This window comes from Panicum virgatum, chromosome 2K, assembly GCF_016808335.1.
Source record: "Panicum virgatum strain AP13 chromosome 2K, P.virgatum_v5, whole genome shotgun sequence".
Taxonomy (NCBI): Eukaryota; Viridiplantae; Streptophyta; class Magnoliopsida; order Poales; family Poaceae; genus Panicum; species Panicum virgatum.
Genome location: NC_053137.1, coordinates 52,828,908 through 52,850,423, shown reverse-complemented (window position 1 = coordinate 52,850,423; position 21,516 = coordinate 52,828,908). Strand labels below are relative to the sequence as shown.

The 21,516-nt window shown below is 49.8% G+C and overlaps 4 protein-coding genes across 4 annotated transcripts; all 4 read left to right on the top strand.

The window, feature by feature from the left end:
• The first annotated feature begins 2,214 nt into the window (after positions 1-2,214).
• Positions 2,215-3,515, top strand: LOC120684708 (dehydration-responsive element-binding protein 1A-like). Its single transcript, XM_039966606.1, has one exon. It carries the CDS (start codon positions 2,467-2,469, stop codon positions 3,172-3,174), a length of 708 nt encoding a protein of 235 aa, XP_039822540.1. The 5' UTR covers positions 2,215-2,466; the 3' UTR covers positions 3,175-3,515.
• Positions 3,516-9,121: 5,606 nt separating this feature from the next.
• On the top strand, positions 9,122-10,115 carry LOC120684697 (dehydration-responsive element-binding protein 1H-like). The gene has a single exon (XM_039966597.1). The coding sequence runs from the start codon at positions 9,258-9,260 to the stop codon at positions 10,011-10,013; it is 756 nt and encodes a 251-aa protein (XP_039822531.1). The 5' UTR covers positions 9,122-9,257; the 3' UTR covers positions 10,014-10,115.
• Positions 10,116-11,962: 1,847 nt separating this feature from the next.
• Positions 11,963-13,409, top strand: LOC120684691 (dehydration-responsive element-binding protein 1B-like). The gene has a single exon (XM_039966590.1). It carries the CDS (start codon positions 12,040-12,042, stop codon positions 12,721-12,723), a length of 684 nt encoding a protein of 227 aa, XP_039822524.1. The 5' UTR covers positions 11,963-12,039; the 3' UTR covers positions 12,724-13,409.
• Positions 13,410-14,743: 1,334 nt separating this feature from the next.
• LOC120684688 lies at positions 14,744-16,258 on the top strand. The gene is made up of 2 exons (XM_039966576.1): positions 14,744-15,862; positions 15,973-16,258. The coding sequence occupies exons 1-2, from the start codon at positions 15,190-15,192 to the stop codon at positions 16,026-16,028; spliced, it is 729 nt and encodes a 242-aa protein (XP_039822510.1). The 5' UTR covers positions 14,744-15,189; the 3' UTR covers positions 16,029-16,258.
• The last annotated feature ends 5,258 nt before the right edge of the window (positions 16,259-21,516 follow it).

Below are 21,516 nucleotides of genomic sequence, written 5' to 3'. Positions count from 1 at the left end.
GACCCAATGATGTTTCTACGAGCACCGGTGAGTTTCAGAACTCACGGGCGATTTTCCTCATGCACGCCATCCAGCTCCCCCTCCCCTTTCCCCCTTTTTTCCCTTCCCCCTTGTCCCTTGTCCCTTGTCCCTTTCCTCTTCTCCCTCCCCCTTTCCTCCTAGATCCCGGGGAGGCCTCCCGGGAAGGAGCAGTGCAGCGGCGGCGGTGGGCAGTCGCAGCGCCGGGGGCGGAGGGGATGCGGCGGCGGGGTGGCGCTGGGGAGGAGGTGGCGCGGCGCCGGAGAGGTGGTGGTGTGGCACCAGTAGTTCGCTTCCGTCCGGGTAACAGTAGAAACAGTATTGGGCTGTCCTGCCTCGCAAAGTTGCAACTTTCGCGATGCCGTGTGCCGCCGCAATGCTCGAAGGAAGGAATGAAGCCATGCATCGCGAGTGTGAGGTAGGCAAACGAGGAAACGTGATGCAGCTGCAAGGCGTGAGCGTGACGAATGCTCCCCGGTCACCCTCTGCGCGTCACCTTTGACATCTGCATTCGCTGGTGTGCACACGAGTCTGAACGAGAAAATTTGACTGCGGCTGTGGGAGGAGGCCGGACGGAGGCTGGTCAGCCGCTGATGCTTTGTTCTAGTTGCTGATTGAATTGCAGCGACGGAATCCTAGTCGGAGGAGTTTCTTTGGTCAGTTCATGAGCGAGATTCAAGTGAGACGCCGCAGTTTGTAAAAAGAAAAAAAAAAGAAAAAGAAAGTGAGAAGCCGACTGGCCTGTCTGCGCAATCGAAACATGGGGAGACCCCCGGTCTTGGTCTTGGCATGCTTCGGCGACAGCCAATCTGAGTATTATTACGTCCGCAATGATGCCGCACACCAACCCAAGGCGTTTGGACTAATTGTGCGTGTAAACGTGCGGTATCGATGCGCTTGGGTTCGTGAAGACCAGCAGATTCCACCGCTCTGGTCGCAGTTTAGAACTCTGGTCCAGCAGAGAAGACAGTGGCCCGATGTACTAATCATGTACTACCGTGCGGAGCGCAGAAAACAGCCTCGGCTTTAGGAGACAAGAAATATCTACTGATCCAGTACTTAGAAAAGTCGTCTCCCACCGAAAGAAACGTTCAAAGAAGGGAATAAAGAAACACACTTGTGCTCAAAGCAACACGGATTGGCGCTACCGCTGACATCCCTGCCCCACTGTGCCTTCCCACTTCTAGCTGGCGCACAACAAGAATGCAAGATCACCGTCCACCGATTAAAAATATCACTAGTGAACTGTGAAGAGATAAGTCCAGACTGCCGCCGGCGCGTGGCGGCTGTTACACGACGTCGCCGTCGCCGCGCGTCGCGGCCGCTCATCGGCGCACCCTCACGACCGCCCCCAAACGACAACCAAAAAGATCTAAAATATCCAGCGAAATCAAGAGGGCACAGCTGGGCTCGCCCCGGCGGCCGTCGCGCGTGCGGGTGTGCGCCCCGGAGATGCTCTTAGACTCTAGATTTTTGGACCATCAGCCTATGACCAGCCCATTTTTCTAAAGCTAAAGTTTTAAAAATTGATGTACGAAAACGTTGTCACCCTTGGCTAAAAGCTGTCAAAAAATGGCACGCTTTGACAAGTTAAGGATCAACTGATGTATTTTACATGCAAATTTGGTGATGATATATGCCTATGTCCCGGAAGGAAAAGTTCTTTTTTTTTCCCGAGATAGCAAATGGTGGTAGCACTAGCGCTGTTTCACTTTGACGATTATGATATTTTTTTCTTCAAAGCAGACTCAGTCTTAAATTCTTACATTTTTTGAAAATACACTTAAATCTTACTATATGAGGACAAACAACAGCTTCCATTGGTTGTGGTTATAACACACACGGGCCTTCTTGATGGTAATCAACAAGACACGAGTTCCATCATCTACCGTTCTCACCCAAAATCAGAATTGCAAACCACGACCACTTCTTTACCAGAGAGAGAGAGTGAGAGAGAGAGGCCAAACTGCCAAGAGTCGTGGGGTACTCTGGTCCAGCTTGCACCGGGTTAGCCGGGGCTAGAGCCTCTCCTATCTGTGACAGATGCATGGAGCCCCCTCCTAAGCTTTTTCTATAAATTTGTAGCCATTGAAGGTTGAAAAAACTAGTTATAGGTATAAGATGAAGTGAATAAACCCCTCCTAATATTTTTTTCAGATTCGCCACTGCAGGTCACTCTCAAGCCTCCCACTGTTGCCTTGCAAGTTGCATTCCCAGCCTTACCCAGATGCTTCCCCACTTCCTCTGCTTTCATTCTCCAGCTGGTGTGCTCGTCCCCAGGAGGACGGGCTCCCTTCCCGCGCTTTGTACTCTGCTCCATCTTCCCACCACCTATAAATATGCGCCAATCCACCATTCGCATCCCAAATCCACCGGAGACACCACTCACTCAGAATCAAGGCGACCGAAGATCTTCGAGCTAAGCAACCGAGAGATGATAAGACGAAGATGTGTCCGATGATCAAGAAGGAGATGAGCGCCGCCGAGTCGAGCCCGCCGTGCAGCTGGGCGTCGACCTCAACCTCGTCGCCGGAGCAGGGGCGCCACCAGACGGTGTGGACGTCGCCGCCCAAGAAGCCTGCGGGGCGGACCAAGTTCCGGGAGACGCGGCACCCCGTGTTCCGCGGCGTCCGTCGCCGCGGCAACGCCGGGCGGTGGGTGTGCGAGGTGCGCGTGCCGGGCCGCCGCGGCTGCAGGCTCTGGCTCGGCACCTTCGACGCCGCCGATGCCGCGGCGCGCGCGCACGACGCCGCCATGCTCGCCATCGCCGGCGCGGGCGCCTGCCTCAACTTCGCCGACTCGGCGTGGCTGCTCGCCGTGCCGGCCTCGTACGCCAGCCTCGCCGAGGTGCGCAGCGCGGTCGCCGAGGCTGTCGAGGTCTTCCAGCGCCGCGAGGCGCTCTCGGTCTCGGAGTCTGAGGACGACGCCGAGTCGTCGTCGGCGCCCTCCTCCCCCGCCAGCGTCGAGCTCGAAGGGGCTTCCACCGACGGGGAGGAGTCGTCGGCGTTCGAACTGGACGTGTTCAACGACATGAGCTGGGACCTGTACTACGCGAGCATGGCGCAGGCGATGCTCATGGAGCCGCCGTCCGCGGTTCCGGCGTTCGGAGAGGATGGCCTCGCCGGCGCCGGCGATGTGCCACTGTGGAGCTACTAGAAGCCGTTGCACTTGGAATTTCACAATTTTGTTTCTCTTGGCTGCCGATGCCAAATTTTGAGACCGTAGTAGTTAGTGGTTGCTAATTCTGGTAGTGAAACAGAGCAAGTTGGGAATAGAAAAACATAGCATTCCGCTGAATTAATCAATAATTGGCTACAATGGTGCTACAATAATCATCCTCAAATCACGTGGTTAAATGTCTCATTAGATTCCTTTCGTGAAATAGCACAGAGTTGTAGAGTTAGTTTTATAAACTGGTAATTAATGCTCAAAATTTCCTAGTACAACTAGTACTAGTACTAGTAATTTAGTTGCTGTCAGTTGGCAGTCTAACGGTTCGTACGAGACTTCTGTATATTTAGTTCTGCTGTCCAAACTTTTCTTTCACATTAAATCAGCACTAATCACCAACCACGGCCAGCCGAACAGAGTGTTGTATCCCCAAATGGTGGAAATGTCTGTGATGGCTTCTTTGGAAAGATGGAGACGGTGCCATGTTTCCGGGCTCAATCCTCTCATGTGGCATCCTAGAGTACTCAAAGTGACAACAAATTTGCCCTGATACGATCCATTTCAGTCTTTTATCTTTAGCTGCTGCTGTGTGGCTCGACCAACAGAGACCAAACCGACCGGCTTACGCTCCCAAGTCCCTGTGCTGTCTAAATTCAAACACGGCAAATGTCAAGTCTTACCTGAAACAAGAGGAGGGGTGAAAACGAATGGCCCTAACAAACAGCTTTCAACTTCCAATGCCTCTTGCTCTTGATCCTCCAAGGCTTTTCAGCACAGCGCCGGAACGCCGTGTCCACGCGCTCCAGAGTCCACGAACGGATCCTAGCCACCAATTTACTCCCTCCGTCCAGTAAAATTTGCAATTGTAGAGTTCAAATTTGTCCAAATTTTTTTTGCAACTATAGCAGTAATAGGTCCTACACAGGCTATCATAACAAGTGGGACCCACACAAGACCATGTGCCCTTCCTCACGCTGGCCACTGCTCTTCCTCACGGATGTCTCTCGAACAAGAAAAAAGAGAGAGACCGCAGACCATTTTTGTATTTTTCCAGAGTGTTCTAGCTAAAACATGTGCCAATGTAGGTACTGACACGTGTAATACCTCCCTCCGAAACCAGCTGCAATGCAAAGTTCTGTGCAATGATTATGAACATGTCAAATCAATTTATAGGAGTATTATGGTAATTTGTCATGTTTCAATGGTATCCTCTTCAGTCCTACAATTGCAAATTTTACTGGACGGAGGGAGTACACCGGAACAGGAATGTGTTTCTATTTTTTTTCCTTAGAGAGAAAAACATGTCACCATCGAGACGTCAAACTGTTAGAGCATCTCTAAGAGCTTTTGTATTTATCTCTATCTACGATTCTTGCACCAAAAGCGAGCTAATGGATAGGGCCTCTTGCACCAAAAGCGGGCTAATGGATAGGGCCACGTCGCCCAGTAGTCTTATAGCCATTAGATCGGATGATCAAACAATCTGGTCCGTCCGATGTGGATTGGTTCGGGTCTGCAACCCGGTATGTCATCTACCCGAGCTGTCACGAAGCTTCTCGGGCCGACGCTCATCCCCATCGCCTCGTCGCCTGCTCCGCCGCCTCCGATCTTTGTTCCCCACCCTCTGCTTGCCGCGCCACCGGAACGGGCTAGAATTGCCGTCACCGGTGAGCTTCCACGCCGCACCGGCATGACGACGAGCTCATGCTGGAGGCTAGCCCTCGGCGCGGCAAGCTCCCAAGCCACCACGTGAGGCGCTGTCATGACAGGTATCTGGCGGCGCGGCCTCGGTGCAGCGGCTCCCGACCAAGGCGTAGGAGCGACCGGCCACAGGTCCCCGCGCGAGCGGCGCTCGCAAGCCACCAGCTCAAGTCCCTTGGCGCAGTACGGCACTGGCGCGGGTCCCTGCCACCAGCAAGCTGGCGAGGCAGCAGAGTCCAGGTGCGGCGGGGTCGAGGCGCAGCGGCGGCTCCCTGGAAGAGGGCGCTCAGCTGCCGCCAGCAGTCTAGCCATAGCCATAAGGGAAGCACGAGATGAGGGCCGGTGGCGACGTCGAACCAGATTTCGGCTTTGAGCTCGAGATGGACGACGCATCGATGCAATGGTGGTAAGAGGAGAGATAGCCGCATAGTGCTGACAGCAAGGCAGCATGCCGCGGGTCCAACATACCGGCGATGTGGCAGGACAAGGCCTCTCCCTCGCCCTCCCGCGAGGGGAAACAGGCCGTCTGACCCCGGTGACGTCGCGTGAGGAGGTTTGTGGACTTTCTCGCTAGGCTCATGGACGTTGTCACGCGAGGAGGCCTGCCACCGAGAGCCCCATCAACACTGCACCGATGTCCGCTGCATAGAGCCCATCGATCACGCGCTCATGCAAGCGCTGCCCGACCGTCAGTTGCTCCAGCCAAGCGCCCCTAGGTTCGTTTCCTTTTTTCGCCATCTATGTTCTAGCAATCGCACCTAGGCACCTAGCTTCTTTCTGTACAATTAGTTGGACGAAAATGAATCATGAAACTGAACTCCAGCTAATTCGGTGACGCATAGGTATAAGATTGGTTACAAATCAGGAGCACTGAACTTTTTGATAGGCTTGCTTAGCTTTGTCAAACTCACTGATTCATAGTATGTGCTCTGATTTTAAATGTTTATCTGATTTGATATTTCCTAAATGTGTAGTAGACTGTAGGAGTTAATTTGTAAGGCCATTTGTGCTCCTCTGAATTAGTGAATTGTTTTACCTTACTGGGCTTATGATATCTTCATTGATCTATAAAAAAGCATTGAGTTCATAGAGCCATTGGAAGATGAAAAGTTGAAAACCCACTTATAGGTCCACAAAGGGAAATTTCCAATAAAGAATCATGTTTATTTACATAGAGATTTACAAGCTCAAAGATGTCCAAGGGTTGAGTTAACAGAAATATATTTTGTACAAGAAATAAGTGTTATTATACTATGTTTTTTTAATCTTTTTTAGTCACCGTTCTAGAGAATTTGGGATATAATTTATATTCATTTTATATAGATAGTATGTTTCTGTTCCTACATACATTACATTTCTTTCGGTTCCTACAGATTTAGGTGTGTGCTTCCCTACATCTCTAAAAATAACTCAGTTCTCGGCTCCCAGCAATCTCTCCTAATTTGCAAGGTTAACATAACAAACTGCACCATTGCTTGTGCTGGTTGATGTGCTACCTGTGTGACCAATTGGTGAAGAGTCACGATTCACACATATATACCGGCTATTAGCGATTGAGGATTCCTTCTGATTGGTCCATGCCCCTGTTGGGTCCAACTCGATTGTTTTCTGCATGTCTACAGTCATTTATTGGATTAGCCTCATTGTCATTGGAATCTTCATGCTTCAGTTATCCATCTACCCAAGATCAGTTTGAGAAATTTTCTAGTTGATTTCTAATTGGCTTATGAGACTCGATGCCCTCAGAGAGTGGCAGGGATCTGAGCCTTCTTCGGTGAAGTAACAATAGAAAGAACTTGCATTTTTGAGATGATAATAGCGTCGTGACAATAGAATGCTAAAATTATACCGTGCAACAGCGGGCTGCAGAACATGACATCTATGTGAAAATAATGAAACAGTTGATTTGACTTCACTAAAATCTACATCAACTACCATACTATAATGCGGGATATGGGCCCCACATGATGAATAACTAAAATTCTAATATAGCTATTATGTAAAACAAAATAGCTAGCGAAAAAGGGATGAAATCCAACAGGTTCTCCAAAATTCAAAAAAGAATGGCTAGTGCTCAGCGTTAGGCAAAGATGTCTAGTGGCACCCCCTATATAGGAAACGAGGATAGAAGACGAGATAAATAGAGTTTCTGTTGGATAGAAATTTTTTATGTTCTTTTTTAAAAAAAATTCACTCAAGATATAAGAGTTCTCCGAGATGCTCTACCATCCGTGTCTATCCTTGGCGGGGCAAGTTGATCCGGCGCCGCGGCGGTTAGCTGGAGGCCTGGAGCACGCTAGCTCCCGCGGCACAGCAACAGCGAGCGGCCAAAGCAGCCCACGCGCTGCTCCCCCCACCCCCCCAAAAGGGAAAAAAATCGGACCCCGGAAGCCGCGAGGGGCGGCGGAAGGCAACGCGAAAACGGCGGCCGCGAGCAATAAAAAACAAGCGCGGGTGGGGCAACCGGCGACGGGCGGCGGGAGGGGAAAAAAATCAGGCCGTACCGTCGCAGCCCAGGCTGATATTCCGCGGCTGGGGGGTGCCTGGGTTGTGGACCCAGCAACCTCACTCGGGGCGGCGGGGCGCCGTCCCCGCGTCGCCGTCACGCCCCCCGTCGGGATCCCGCCCGCACCCGCAGGCCCGGCCGAGGAGGAATCAATTGAAAATCACCGGCTCGGCCGTCGCGTGATGGCGTCGCGCGGAGCGGAGCAGAGCAGCTGGTCCCCCGGAGGCAGCAGCTGGGAGGGGAGGGGAGGGGAGGAAGGCGTGCGGAAATCGGAGACGGCGGCCGCTGGCGGGCTGGATACGGCTGGGGAGACGGCTGTCGCTGGGTTTTTCCCCCCCTTTCCTTTCGTTTTCCTACTAGCCGGGATTCCATTTCCGGGGGCGGGGACGGCTGCCCCGGTATGGACTACGGATTGAGATTCGGCATGTGCGGTTAGCTCTAGGCTCGCTGGATCCAGTATGCTTGGAACTGGTTCGATTATCAGCTTATTTTACTTTGAGAGGTCTTTACCGGACCTCACAATCAGACTTTGCATTGCATGCTCTCAAAGTCACGATGACGCAGAGCTGGTGCTGGAAGAGCGGTCGGTGATCGTCTCGACTTCAAATCCGATTATTATTATCTGAAAGGTTTGCGGATGTTGTCAGCTGTGAGTTGGCACATTCACATTTTCGTTTATTTGACACCGCATATTCTTACTGCAACAGTTTTGATTTTTTTTTCACACACTTGTTAGGCCAGTCTCAATAGTAATTTTTATGGGGATTTTATGATGTTAAATATCATCAATTTTGCTGACATGACAAGAAAAGAGAAGGAATGAGTTTCATGGAACGTGAGGAGAGTTCCGTCACCATGAAACTCATCTACCATAGATATCTAATTCTCAATATATGTAACTGTGCCCATAAAACTCCCACTGTAACTGGTCTTATATACTTGAAAATTCATATTACGTGATTTGTAAAGTGTGATATTTCGAATTCATGAAAAAAATATTTTCCAGAGAAAATGGACAGATGATCAGAATTGCTCCAACAATTTAGGCCTCATTTGATTTTTTAAGTTGCTGTCACATCGAATATTCGGATATCAATTTGAATGTTCAGATGTCAACTTAATATAAACTAATTGCATAAGTTGTAATTAGGGCTCTAGATGAATTTATTAAGTATAATTAATATATAATTAGCGGATGGTTATTGTAGTAATTAGTAGTCAAATTATGGATTAATTAGATTTAATAGATTATCTCGTGATTGAGTCACGATTTATGAAATTAGTTTTGTAATAAGTCTATGTTTAGTATTTTTAATTGATGTGTAAATATACAGTGCGACAAGATTTATGATTTAAACGGAAAAATTAAAGGAGCCCTTATTAAGCAGAAAGCAACTGAAAGATGAGAAAGAGAACCATGCCCATCCCATCAGCCCCTGTCCATCAGTGTCTCTGTGTCTGCTTCGAGAGTGCGCCCACAGTAGGTGCGGGCGGGCCATGCCCTCCACTGCAACACCACTGTCAAGCAGCGAGCCGAGCGGCTCTTTCCGCAGCGCCCCCACACGCCCCATCAGCTGAAACATATTTTTATTTCATATTAGTCCCCGGCCGGTATCTATTGGCACCAGCTGTTTCCTTTGCCGCGGCCAGCCGGGGTTCGCCACCATGGCTTCTCCGCGTGTGAACGCGCCCCGCGATACCTATAAATACAACCCTCACAAATCCACACGCTCCACAAACCACTCCGCTCAAGCAGTCAAGCTCAACGCGGGGCAAGCAAGCAGAAGCAGTCACTCCACTCTCCACAAACCCAGCTCAAGCATCCACCTGAAGAAAACAACAGCAGCAGCAAGGAGCCGCCATGGACATGGGCCGCCTCGAGCACTCGACCTCCTCCTCGTCCTCCACCACCTCGGCGTCCTCGTCCTCGTCGGGCCAGAACAAGGCGTCGCCGCCGTCCTCGCCCTCCCCGCCGGCGCCCAAGAAGCGCCCCGCGGGGCGCACCAAGTTCCGCGAGACGCGCCACCCGGTGTTCCGCGGCGTGCGCCGCCGGGGCGCTGCGGGCCGCTGGGTGTGCGAGGTGCGCGTCCCGGGGAACCGCGGCGTGCGCCTGTGGCTTGGCACCTACGCCGCCGCCGACGCCGCGGCGCGCGCGCACGACGCCGCGATGCTCGCCCTGGGACGCGGCGGGGCCGGCCTCAACTTCCCGGACTCCGCGTGGCGGCTCGCCGTGCCGCCGCCGTCCGCGCTCCCGAGCCTGGACGACGCCCGCCGCGCCGCCCTCGAGGCCGTCGCGGACTTCCAGCGCCGTTCCGGTGCCAATGACAGTGCCGCCGCGGTCGACGAGGCGACCTCGGGCATGTCGGCTCCGCCGCCGGTGCCGGACATTCCCGGGTCGCTGGCTACGTCGCTTGAGCACGTGCCCGCGAAGACTGATGAGACGGCGGCGTTGGACGGCGCCGCGTTCGAGCCCGACTGGTTCGGCGACATGGACCTGGACACGTACTACGCCAGCCTGGCGGAGGGGCTGCTCATGGAGCCGCCGCCGCCCCCGGCCGCCTGGGAACATGGCGACTTCGGCGACGGCGGAGCGGACGTCGCGCTCTGGAGCTACTAGGGAGTTTACAATAAGCTTGACGATCCCCCAACTGATTGTACTGTACTTCTGTAACCAAATTCAAACTTCAACGGTTCAAAGAATTTTGTCTCAAACTTTCCAGCCCTGTTCTTGCCTTCCGGGCACCCGACAACTCGAGGTACTTCCAAGCAGCAGTTTTTAGCCATTAACTGATCGAAAAAAAGGGAACAGGAAAGCAACACATGCCGCAAAAAGAGTCCTTGCTTGAAAGGGCATCCCATCGTCCCTTCATTTGCGAATTGCGACTGTATCTTGTGAATTTGTTTGTTTGTTTGTTTTTTGGAAAAGGAACTTGTGAGTTTGTGATGGTCCAAGAGACACGAGCAACTAGAAGAGGTAGCTTCCACGCGCTGGTGATCCGGGCCCAGGTGACTGATCCAGATTCCAGAAGATGTCTTCAGACCGAGTCCGGTCATGGTCCCTGCTGGCTGAAGCCACTTGCTGAATCTTCTTCTACTTTCTGGCTTCTGCCGTCAAATTCCTTCCAGTTACGCGAGCTGTCGCTTCACTGGTTCGGAAGGGAAGCAGCCGCGATGTTTTCTCGCAACGCGGTGAGGTGACACAAACGAGCACTTCCCTTCTCCCTTGCTGAATCCCTAGGCCAACACCCAAGACGCAAAGCTCTGATATGGGAGCTCACCTCATCACCCGCAAAAGAAAGAAATAAAAAAAGATGGAAGTTCGATCAGGCTCTTGAATCACTATGTTCGGCTGGTTGGTGCTGGTGGCTGGTGCTGATTTTTTGTGAAAGAAAAATATTGCTGTCTAGCTGGCTGGTGCTAGTGGCTGATGCTGATTTTGTATGAGAAAGAAATATTGTTGGCTGGATGCAGCGAAGATGAAGCGAACATAATATTTTCCACCTGATAGAGTTTTTATTTTAGTGTTTTGAATACAGGAAATATCAGGTGGAAAATTTTACTTCAACTGTCTGATCGCTGCATAGGCATACAGCTGACGTGCAGTGCTAGTAAGTGGTAACTGATATGCACGAGAACTAGACACAATCGAACAATCATCGGGTCTCATGCTCCAAGACCAGTGGTGGATCAGGAATGAATTAAAAAGAGTTGATTTTCTTCTCTCTCCTTTCTCTTCACAAATGGAGGCTCCATTGTTTGTGGGGGTTTAGGGGGCTCGAGCCCCCTGATCCACCGCTAGATCCGCTCCTGTTCGAAATCAAAATTGGTGCCCCCTAAAAATAAGTCGGTGATTCAATTTCCCCAAACACATATCGCGCATATCACCTGCAATTTTGTTATATCTTTTGCTCTGCCAACGTTGCTCATGGTGGCTGTGGCTTTGTGGATGGCGACTGAAAGACATTGCTGTTGTAAGGATGGAAACGGATTGGATACGCATAGAAACGGATTCGGATATCTCGGATATCCATCTTCATATAAGTTTCCATCCCTATGCTGATGAGGCCTTGCAGACGTATTCTTTTGCCAATCTAGAACACCGGCTTTGGGTGTTGGCTTCTAGATTGCCAACGCAGACCTTCAAGATCTTCTCTAGTCAAACTCAGCAGAGCTATTGAACCGGAACGTTGTCAACGGACCTTACCGCCCAAGCACGAGCCACCACGAGCAATTTACCCAGGAGATCAGCTTTGAACAGTAAACGCAGACCAGAGTACGCGCCGTGGAGCTGCTAGTGGCCAGTGAGAGAGTGACGCCCCGAGGCAAGAGCAAGAGGCCAGGGCAACCTTGCTGTCGCTGACCGTCAGACCCCACCACCGAGCCGCCGCAGTGGCTGACTTGGACCGCCACGCACGCCGCACCTCAGCGCCACGCTGTCCATTCCCATTTCCAGCTATTCGCTTCTCACTCCCCGCGTCACTGATGACCGCCGGCACCGAGTTGACCAGACCAGTTACCTATATATACTTTCCGGCCTCCTTCCGCTCCCTCCATCCAAGTCCAAGAAGCTCCACTGCTCCACTGATCCCAGCTCGACCAGAGACCACGCTACTGCCAAGCTGCTGATCCTCAGCGAGCCTGCAATGGACACGCCCTCGCCGCCGCCGCCGCCGTCCGCGGAGCACGAGGAGTACAGGACGGTGTGGTCGGCGCCGCCCAAGAAGCCGGCGGGGCGGACCAAGTTCCGGGAGACGCGGCACCCGGTGTTCCGCGGCGTGCGGCGCCGCGGCCAGGCGGGGCGGTGGGTCTGCGAGCTGCGCGTCCCGGGCCGGCGCGGCTCCAGGCTCTGGCTCGGCACCTTCGCCACGCCCGAGCTGGCGGCACGCGCGCACGACGCCGCCGCCATCGCGCTCTCCGGCCGCGCCGCCTGCCTCAACTTCGCCGACTCCGCGTGGCTGCTCCCGCCGCTGATGCCCGCGGCGCTGGCCAGCGCGCGGGAGGTCAGGGACGCGGTCGCTGAGGCCGTCGAGGCGTTCCGGCAGCGGCGGGGCTCGGCATCGGCGTCGGCATCGGCGCCGTCGTCGCCAGCGGTGGAAGCGGCCGACGAGGACGAGGATGGCAGCGGCTCGCCTGGCGCGGCGCCGTCGCCCGACGTCTTGTTCGAGCTCGACGACGTGTTCGGGTTGGGCGGCATGGTTGATGCTGGATCGTACTACGCGAGCTTGGCGCAGGGGCTGCTCCTGGACGCGCCGGCCGCAGCTGGAGCGGGAACGTGGTGGGAGGACGTCGAGCATGGCACCGCTGACATTGCACTGTGGAGCTACTAGCGTAATGCTACCTCCAATAAAAAAAGGGATGACCGTCACACAAGGAGAATTAGCACACAGAAAGCACTGTCCTGCTTGTCTGAAACGTCAAGAGTAGCAGCTTGCTTCTGACAAATTTCGGATGGTTCACAGTGTTGGATTTGTTAGTTTGATCTCGGTCAACCCTTAACCAACGCAATCAGATGGGATATCTATTCCCCAAATCTCGGACTCGGGAAATAAATCTCGAGTCCGGTTTTGCCGTGATCGGGAGGCAAAACTCTAAGCCCATTGGGCTCGGCCCCGGGCCTACAGTGTGACTATAAATAGAGGGTCAACCCTATAGGGTTTTATCCATCCCAAAAACTCTCGTGATTCACACGCAATCCACCCTAACCGATCGCTAAGCACGCTGGAAGGCTCGGAAGCACGAGCACCACGTCCGGGGCAGTGCCGCTGGCGCCCTGAAGGACGCTGCTTCCCCGAGAAATCCCTCAAGGAACAACTACGCTACGTCCCTGACTCCGCTCTCGTCGTCGACCACATCAACACTGCACCGACGACCATGGACGCCACGACCGCCGGTACAGGACTGAATACTCATGTTAATCCGCATTAGTGAAGTCAATGTGATCTACTGTATAGACTAGATGAGATCCTGTTAAGTTCTAAGTTAATGTTTAACTAACATTTGGTATCAGAGCCTAGATCTAGTCTACTTAGATCCATTTCATGGTTCGGTCAGTTAAGAAAAGGGTGATGCCTAGATCTAGTTTTCACGTTTTAGTCAAATTTCATTAAGTCAGTACGGTTAACCATACTAGATCCATAAGTTTTAGTTAGTCAGTAAGTTCCGCAAGCTTAGATCTGTAAGTTCTTTAAATTTTTCCAAGCATTTCATCATGTTTTAGATTAGATCTGCTAAGTTAGGGTTAAGATTAAGCTCAGAAAGGGGAAGTTTGCATGAAACACCGAATCACACACACACGCAAAATCCCGCAAAACCCCATCCCAAACCCTAACCCTAGATCAGTTTAAGCTCAGATTACGATAAGAGGCTTACCTCATGGTCGATGGTCGCGCGTGGCATCAGTTGCCGCCGCGCGTGGTCGCCGGTGAGCCTCCGGAACTGTAGCCCACTCACCGTCCGCCTCGCGCGCGGCGGTGCCAGTTTCGTGGTCACGCTCGCGCAGTCGACCGGCGTATCAGTCGCGCCGCCCTCGCGCATCAGTAGCGCCGCCTCCGTGCCATCAGCACGCCCCTCGCCGGCGCATCAGCAGCTCTGACCGCCGGCCTTGGAGCCCCGGCGGAGCCCCTCGGCGGCCCGCGCGCGAGACGCACACAGTGCCGCAGAGAGGCCCCGCGGAGCACCGGCCATTAGATTCCACAGAAGGAACGCGCGGGGAGGGAGCTGGATCCGAGCCGGATGGCGGACGGCGGCGCCGCTGGCGTCGCCCTAACCCTAGCGCGCGCGGGGGGAAAGGGGAGAAAGTGAGTTAGGGTTTTCCTCCTCCCCGATTTTTCGGCGTTATATACCCCGCCCAAAACATTCTCAGCCGTTAGATCAGAGCCAACAGCTCAGATCAATCTCAGGGGTGAAGGGGGAGGGCGCGCGCCGAACGGCCGAATCGGCGGCCCGTTCGTCCGCTACCGGGCCGCTTTGCAAATGGGCCGCTTAAGCTGTAGCACCTAAGCCATCCGCCCGAGCCGCCGCAATGAGCCGAGCCGAGGCTGCAGCGCTAAGCCGCTAAGCCGCCATTAGTCTGGGCCTCCCCGCTTGCTGGGCCGCGTCCGTGCGTGCGCGCGAATGGGTCGCACTGGGCACGATTGCGCTTTTAGGGTGCGCTGCGCGCTAGCGGGCCGCAGTAGGCCATTTTCTCCTTTGGGCCAAATTTAAGTTTTCTTTTATTCTCAGTTTTCAGTTCATTTTCAGTATTAGGCTCAATTTATTTCTGCATTAATTTCAGTTGAGCTATTGCATGAGTAATTTTAAGTAGTTGGTGTTTAATTCACGTTCATAAGTTTATTTCACCACTATACTTTGAGATGCCTCTAAATAAATGGAACCAACGAGAAGTTTGTTTAGAGTAAACTTGTGATTATTTCTGACCAACGTTGTTTTAATCATGAGTATTAAGATGAATTTCGATTGCTTTCCCCAACGGTGATGCATTTTGAAATTTTATTGCATGCTTTTAATCAGACCAACGTAGGGTTATTATCATGCTTTTATTTGCATTTCATTGTATATGCTTACTAAGTTAAGTTTAATTGATCTTATTTTCAGCTACTAATGTCAATGCTGTGGCCTCCTATCTGAACAACATTGAGCCGCTCAACGGTGCAAACTTTCATGAGTGGAAGGGCAAGGTCATCACATGCTTGGCTTGGAATGATCTTGATGTTGCTCTGAGAGAGGATAAGCCTGTTGCGCCTGCTGCTGGGGCTAGTACAGCTCCAAATGAGAAGTGGGACAGATCTGTTCGCATGGCTCTCATGGTTATGATGCAGACCATCAGTGCTTGCATCAAGGGCGCCATCCCCACTAAGAATGCTCAGGGCGTTGATCTGAATGCTAAGGAGTACCTGGCCAAGATTGAGGAGAATTTTAAGAGCTCATCTAAGACTTATGCTAGTACACTCATCATGAAGTTAGTGGGTTCTCAGTATAATGGACAGTCTGGCATAAGGGAGCACATCCTCAATATGTGCGACATGGCTAACAGGCTTAAGGAAATGCAAATGGAGATCTCTGAGGGTTTTCTTGTGCATTTCATCATGACATCACTGCCTCCACAATATGTTGCCTTTAAGATTAATTACAACACCAACAAGACTGTTTGGTCTATCAGTGAGTTGATCAGCTACTGTGTTGAAGAAGAAGAAAGGCTTAAGACTGAAAAGATGAAGGATGTTGTGAACATGGTTGGCAACCTCAGCATTTCAGGCACTCCTAAGAATCAACATGAGTCAGGTAGCAGCAAGCAAGGCCAAAGGAAGTATAAGAAGACTGGGAACAAGAACTTTGGGCCCAAGAACAACAACAACAAGTTCAAGCGCCATCAGACCAAGGGCGGCAAGATGTTGTGCTCTTTCTGTGACTCGCCCAAGCATCTTCAGAAAGCCTGTCCTGGTTTCAAGGAATGGCTGAAAGAACAAGGTAAGTGTGATGTTGTTTCGTTCATTGATGAGTTATTCTTAGCGGATTTTTCTCCTAATACTTGGTGGATTGACTCAGGTGCCACTGTGCACATCTCTAATTCATTACAGGTATTCCGTACAATCCGAACTATAAGAAAGGGGGAGCGAAGCCTAAGAGTGGCTGATGGGACTCCAGTTGAAGTTGAAGGCGTTGGAAGCTTCCACTTAGAGTTGTCGGACGGCTTCCAGCTTAATTTAGATGATGTCCTTTATGCTCCTAGTTTAAAGAGAAACTTAATTTCTGTTTCAGCATTAGATGATTCGGGTCATATTTGTGAGTTTGGAAACAATCAGTGTGTGATAAAGTTTAATTCAATAAATGTGGGTCTTGCTGTCAGGCAAGGCAAACTTTATATGCTCTCTCTTGATGATGATTCTGTAATGAATGTCAGTAATGTTTCGAATAAGCGTAAGCGATTTAATGAGACATCTTCGAAATTATGGCGTTGTCGTTTAGGCCACATTTCGAGGGGGGAATGGAACGTCTCATTAAAGATGAAATACTTGACAAGTTAGACTTCTCCGATTCAGACCGCTGCATTGACTGCATTAAGGGAAAATACGCTAAGACTATTAAGAAAGGCGCTACTAGAAGTTTGGGCGTGTTAGAATTAATTCACACAGATATCTGTGGTCCGTTCTCAGTGACATCAGTAGATGGCTATGATTCTTTTATAACGTTTACTGATGATTATTCTCGCTATGGACATATCTACCCCATTCGTAAGCGTTCAGATGTGCTAGAAATTTTTAAAGTCTATAAACAAGAAGTTGAGAAACAGCACAACACTTCCATTAAAATTGTAAGATCAGATAGGGGTGGAGAATATTATGGTAAACTTGGACAATATGATCAGATTAAGGGACCATTCGCCAAGTACTTAGAAGAAAACGGCATAAGAGCACAATACTCCATGCCGGGAGAACCACAGAAAAATGGAGTTGCTGAACATCGCAACCGTACGCTAATGGATATGGTACGGAGCATGCTCAGTTATTCTAGCTTGCCTGTGGAGCTGTGGATGGAAGCATTAAAAACAGCAGCTCATATACTTAACCGGGTTCCATCTAAGTTAGTTCCCAAGACGCCATTTGAATTATGGACTGGGAGGAAACCGTCTCTGAATTATTTAAAAGTATGGGGCTGTCCTGCTGAGGCTAAGCTATTTGATCCACATCATAAGAAATTAGATTCTAAGACTGTGAGCTGTCACTTTATTGGTTATCCTGATAAGTCTAAAGGGTATCGATTCTACTGTCCTGGTCGCTCCACTAAGTTCGTTGAGACCAGACAGGCTGAATTCTTAAAGGATTTGGGAATTAATGAAGAATTTCCAAAGAGGGATATTAGTCTCGAAGAACTACGGGTTGAGCTTCCCAATCCAATAGTTCCAGAGCCTATGATGGTATGTCAGTTTGTACCACCAGTTATTCCTCAAATGAGTAGCACAGTGACAGCAACGGGGGAGCAGGCGCCACCTCCTCCAGAGGCTCAGGTGCCACCTCCAGAGGCACAGGCGCCAGTCGCACCAGTAGTGCAGCCTCAACCTGTTCCTCAGCTAGTTGAACAACAACCATTAAGAAGGTCAACTCGGCCAAGGAAACCAGCTCTTCTTGACTATTATGAGACATATTTAAGTGAGGATCTGTATGATGTTGGGAAGATTAACGACCCTGCCACATTCAGAGAGGCAGTTGAAAGTGAGAATTCCACTAAATGGATTGAAGCCATGAAGAGGAACTAAAATCTATGAGTTCTAATCAGGTCTGGGATTTAATAGAAATTCCTGATGGAATCAAAACAGTAGGATGTAAGTGGGTCTACAAAACCAAATGTGATTCCAAAGGGAAGATCGAAAGATTCAAGGCAAGACTCGTAGCTAAAGGGTTTACACAGAAGGAAGGGATTGATTATAACGAAACCTTCTCTCCTGTGTCTACCAAAGATTCATTCAGAGTTGTCATGACACTCGTAGTCCATTTTGATATGGAGTTACATCAGATGGATGTTAAGACTGCGTTCCTAAATGGAGACTTAGATGAGACAATTTATATGGCGCAACCGGAAGGTTTTGTCATTAAAGGTAAAGAACACATGGGATGCAGATTAAAGAAATCCATTTATGGACTTAAGCAAGCGTCCAGACAGTGGAACCTCAAATTCGATGAAGTTATTAAGAAATTCGGATTTGTGGAAAATAATGCAGATAGATGCATCTACATTAAAGCCAAGGGTGGAAAACTAATAATTCTAGTACTGTATGTGGATGACATGCTGTTAGCCTGCAACGATAAGAACATGCTGCATGAGACTAAGAATTTCCTCTCATCTCATTTTGATATGAAGGATCTTGGTGAAGCCTCGTATGTACTTGGCATTGAGATACACCGAGACAGAGCCCAAGGCGTACTAGGGTTATCTCAGAAAGCTTATATTGAGAAAATGCTTAAAAGATATAATCTTGATAAGTGCAACACGTCACCTGTTCCATTGCAGAAGGGCGATAAGCTAAATGGAAGTCAGTGCCCTAAGAATGATTTTGAAAGAAATAAGATGAGTAATATTCCATATGCATCAGCTGCTGGAAGCTTGATGTATGCGCAAGTCTGTACGCGTCCAGACTTGGCTTTTACAGCCGGAGTACTAAGCAGATATCAGTCTAATCCAGGATGGGCTCACTGGGTAGGTGTTAAGAAGGCATTAAGATATTGCCAAGGCACAACACATTACATGTTAACATATAAGAGAACTGATAACCTTGAGGTTGAATGTTACACTGACGCTGACTTTGCTGGTGATGAAGATGACAGGAAGTCTACTTCCGGTTATATTTATACACTAGCAAGGGGAGCGATATCATGGAGAAGTGGTAAGCAAGGTGTAACGGCTGCATCTACAATGCAAGCTGAATTTGTATCATGTTATGATGCCACGGGACAGGCAGTGTGGCTTAAGAACTTTATACCGGCATTAAGACTTGTTGATAGCATCTCGAGACCTATCACAATGTACTGCGACAATCAGTCTGCAGTTTTCTTTTGCGCAAACGATAAACTAAGTGGTGCTTCTAAGCACATAGATCTTATGTATCGTGTCGTGAAAGATAGAAACCGGGACAATACACTTAAGATTCAGCATATAAGTACTAAAGAAAATATTGCGGATCCGCTCACAAAAGGTCTACCACCAATCCCTTTCAGAAGCATGTCCTAGGCATGGGTCTGGTGGGTAGCCTGGATCAAGTCCTGGTTCAGGGCCATTAAATTTCCCCAATTAAGAATAAGAGTTCTGACAAGGTTTCTCGGTGAGACTATGGGTAATGTTGTCCCAGTATGCCGTTGTGCTGCTGATGACGCATTGGTCTGGTACTTACTGACTTACTGAGGAGGAACGTTAGTTTAGTTTAAATTAAGTCAGCGACCGAATAGTCATTAGTTTAAGTTTAAGTTGTTGACCTTCGGTCAAGGGGGAGAATGTTGGATTTGTTAGTTTGACCTCGGTCAACCCTTAACCAACGCAATCAGAGGGGATATCTATTCTCCAAATCTCGGACTCGGGAAACAAATCCCGAGTCCGGTTTTGCCGTGATCGGGAGGCAAAACTCTAAGCCCATTGGGCTCGGCCCCGGGCCTACAGCGTGACTATAAATAGAGGGTCAACCCCATAGGGTTTTATCCATCCCAAAAACTCTCGTGATTCACACGCAATCCACCCTAACCGATCGCTAAGCACGCTGGAAGGCTCGGAAGCACGAGCACCACGTCCGGGGCAGTGCCGCTGGCGCCCTGAAGGACGCCGCTACCCCGAGAAATCCCTCAAGGAACGACTACGCTACGTCCCCGACTCCGCTCTCGTTGTCGACCACATCAACACTGCACCGACGACCATGGACGCCACGGCCGCCGGTACAGGACTGAATACTCATGTTAATCCGCATTAGTGAAGTCAATGTGATCTACTGTATAGACTAGATGAGATCCTGTTAAGTTCTAAGTTAATGTTTAACTAACACACAATTGAGAGAAACAGAGCAACGTCTAGTGAGGGAGCTCTCTGGGCGCATCAGCAGCACTATCCGTTGTAAATTTTTATCCATGCCCTAATCATAAGCAGTAATTTTCAAGTGATTAATCTCTAAGACGAACCGAATTACAGAAACTACAGCTAGAAAGTATCAGTTTCAGTGTAACGCGCCTTTCTCCATCAGTACCTTGACAGCTTCCATAGCGTGGTTGTATCCTCCCCGCTTTTTGCCGACGATCTTACTGAGGGGACCAACAGTAAGGCAGGGAGAGGTGACCCTATTTATACACACAGAGAGATGTATTATTTTGTCATTTTTGCTTCAAGTAAAATTCAGAAGTACAGCTTTCAAAATACAAAATCAAAGTGTAAAGGAAAAAAAGACAGAATCGCTAGGTGCCTCTTTACCGTTATCATAGTTTCCTTAGTGGGTGAAAAGCAGGAATGGCTCGGTGTTGCCCCTGCCATATTCAGCAGGCTTGCTGCCGTGCAGCCGACTCCAGGTGAGGTCCCAGCCCAGGCGAAGCTAGAGAAAATTGGATGTTCTAGGGGTGCATATGCACCCCCTAACATCAACATAGCTTCGCCATTGGTCCCAGCAATCACGACGACGTGTGGGCGCCATAATTCATCCCCTCTTCTTCGCCGGCTGCGGCTGGTGCATCATGAGACGCCCGTCTCTTTCTCTCTCCTCCACATAGATATGAGTTGGTTAGTCACCCATCACAATACTTGCTTTTAGCCACGCTCTCAGGCCTCCACCAAAGAATGGCGACATCGCTTGTACTTGATCTATGTGGAGGAGAGAGGAAGGTAAAAGGCAGCTCGCTAGCTGGAAGAGAAGCGGTAGTGGAGAACACAAACCATTAAAAGTTATAGTACCATCATCTCATATGCAAAACTCTAACAGCTGATTGTCTAAGGCTTGTTTCTATTTTTTTTATAATCATTATAAACTCCATGTCAGCTAGCGAAGTCGACAGCTCCTTTGGACGAGGCCTTAGAACAGGGCCTGATGCCGACGGTTTACAGCAGGTGAAATGCACATGATGACTCGTGGGAAAAGATGATCGCGACCAAACCAATACGATGCGCGTGGGGCACCGGAGGAATAGGGATATTCGCTCACAAGTACGTTCGTGCATGGGGCACCGGAAGAGAAGAGCAGAAACAAGAATCTATTTTTCCTAAAAAAAACTTGTGATGAAAGAGGTTTCTACTTCCTGCTATGTGATTTTGATATCATATTTTTGTCTTGTTTATCCTTAGATTTTTTTCTTGGAGCAGTCTTTAGATTAATGCCAGTTAATTTGATCACCATTTTTAATAAGAAATTATGCTTCTACATTTACAATGAAATATACATGTTGATGCTATGAGCTAATTGCTTGATCCTTTATCATGATGTTGCCCCTCTTTTCCATGAACCTACAAAGGATTGATTATTTATTTTTAATTTACCTTGCCATACCCACATTCTAATGGAAATTTCTACTGCACATTACTTTTCTGATCTTTTATTCATTTAAAGTGGAGATACCATTGAATTATACTTACGTAGTGCGAGAGTTCTTAAATATGATAGAGAA

What these genes read in the sequence shown, in the direction of transcription:
- LOC120684708 (XM_039966606.1), top strand. Translation starts at nt 2,467, where the DNA reads ATGTGTCCGATGATCAAGAAGGAGATGAGCGCCGCCGAGTCGAGCCCG.
- LOC120684697 (XM_039966597.1), top strand. Translation starts at nt 9,258, where the DNA reads ATGGACATGGGCCGCCTCGAGCACTCGACCTCCTCCTCGTCCTCCACC.
- LOC120684691 (XM_039966590.1), top strand. Translation starts at nt 12,040, where the DNA reads ATGGACACGCCCTCGCCGCCGCCGCCGCCGTCCGCGGAGCACGAGGAG.
- LOC120684688 (XM_039966576.1), top strand. Translation starts at nt 15,190, where the DNA reads ATGGCTCTCATGGTTATGATGCAGACCATCAGTGCTTGCATCAAGGGC. An exon ending in GGAATGGCTGAAAGAACAAG is followed by an intron (nt 15,863 to 15,972) that starts GTAAGTGTGATG and finishes AATTCATTACAG; the next exon opens with GTATTCCGTACAATCCGAAC.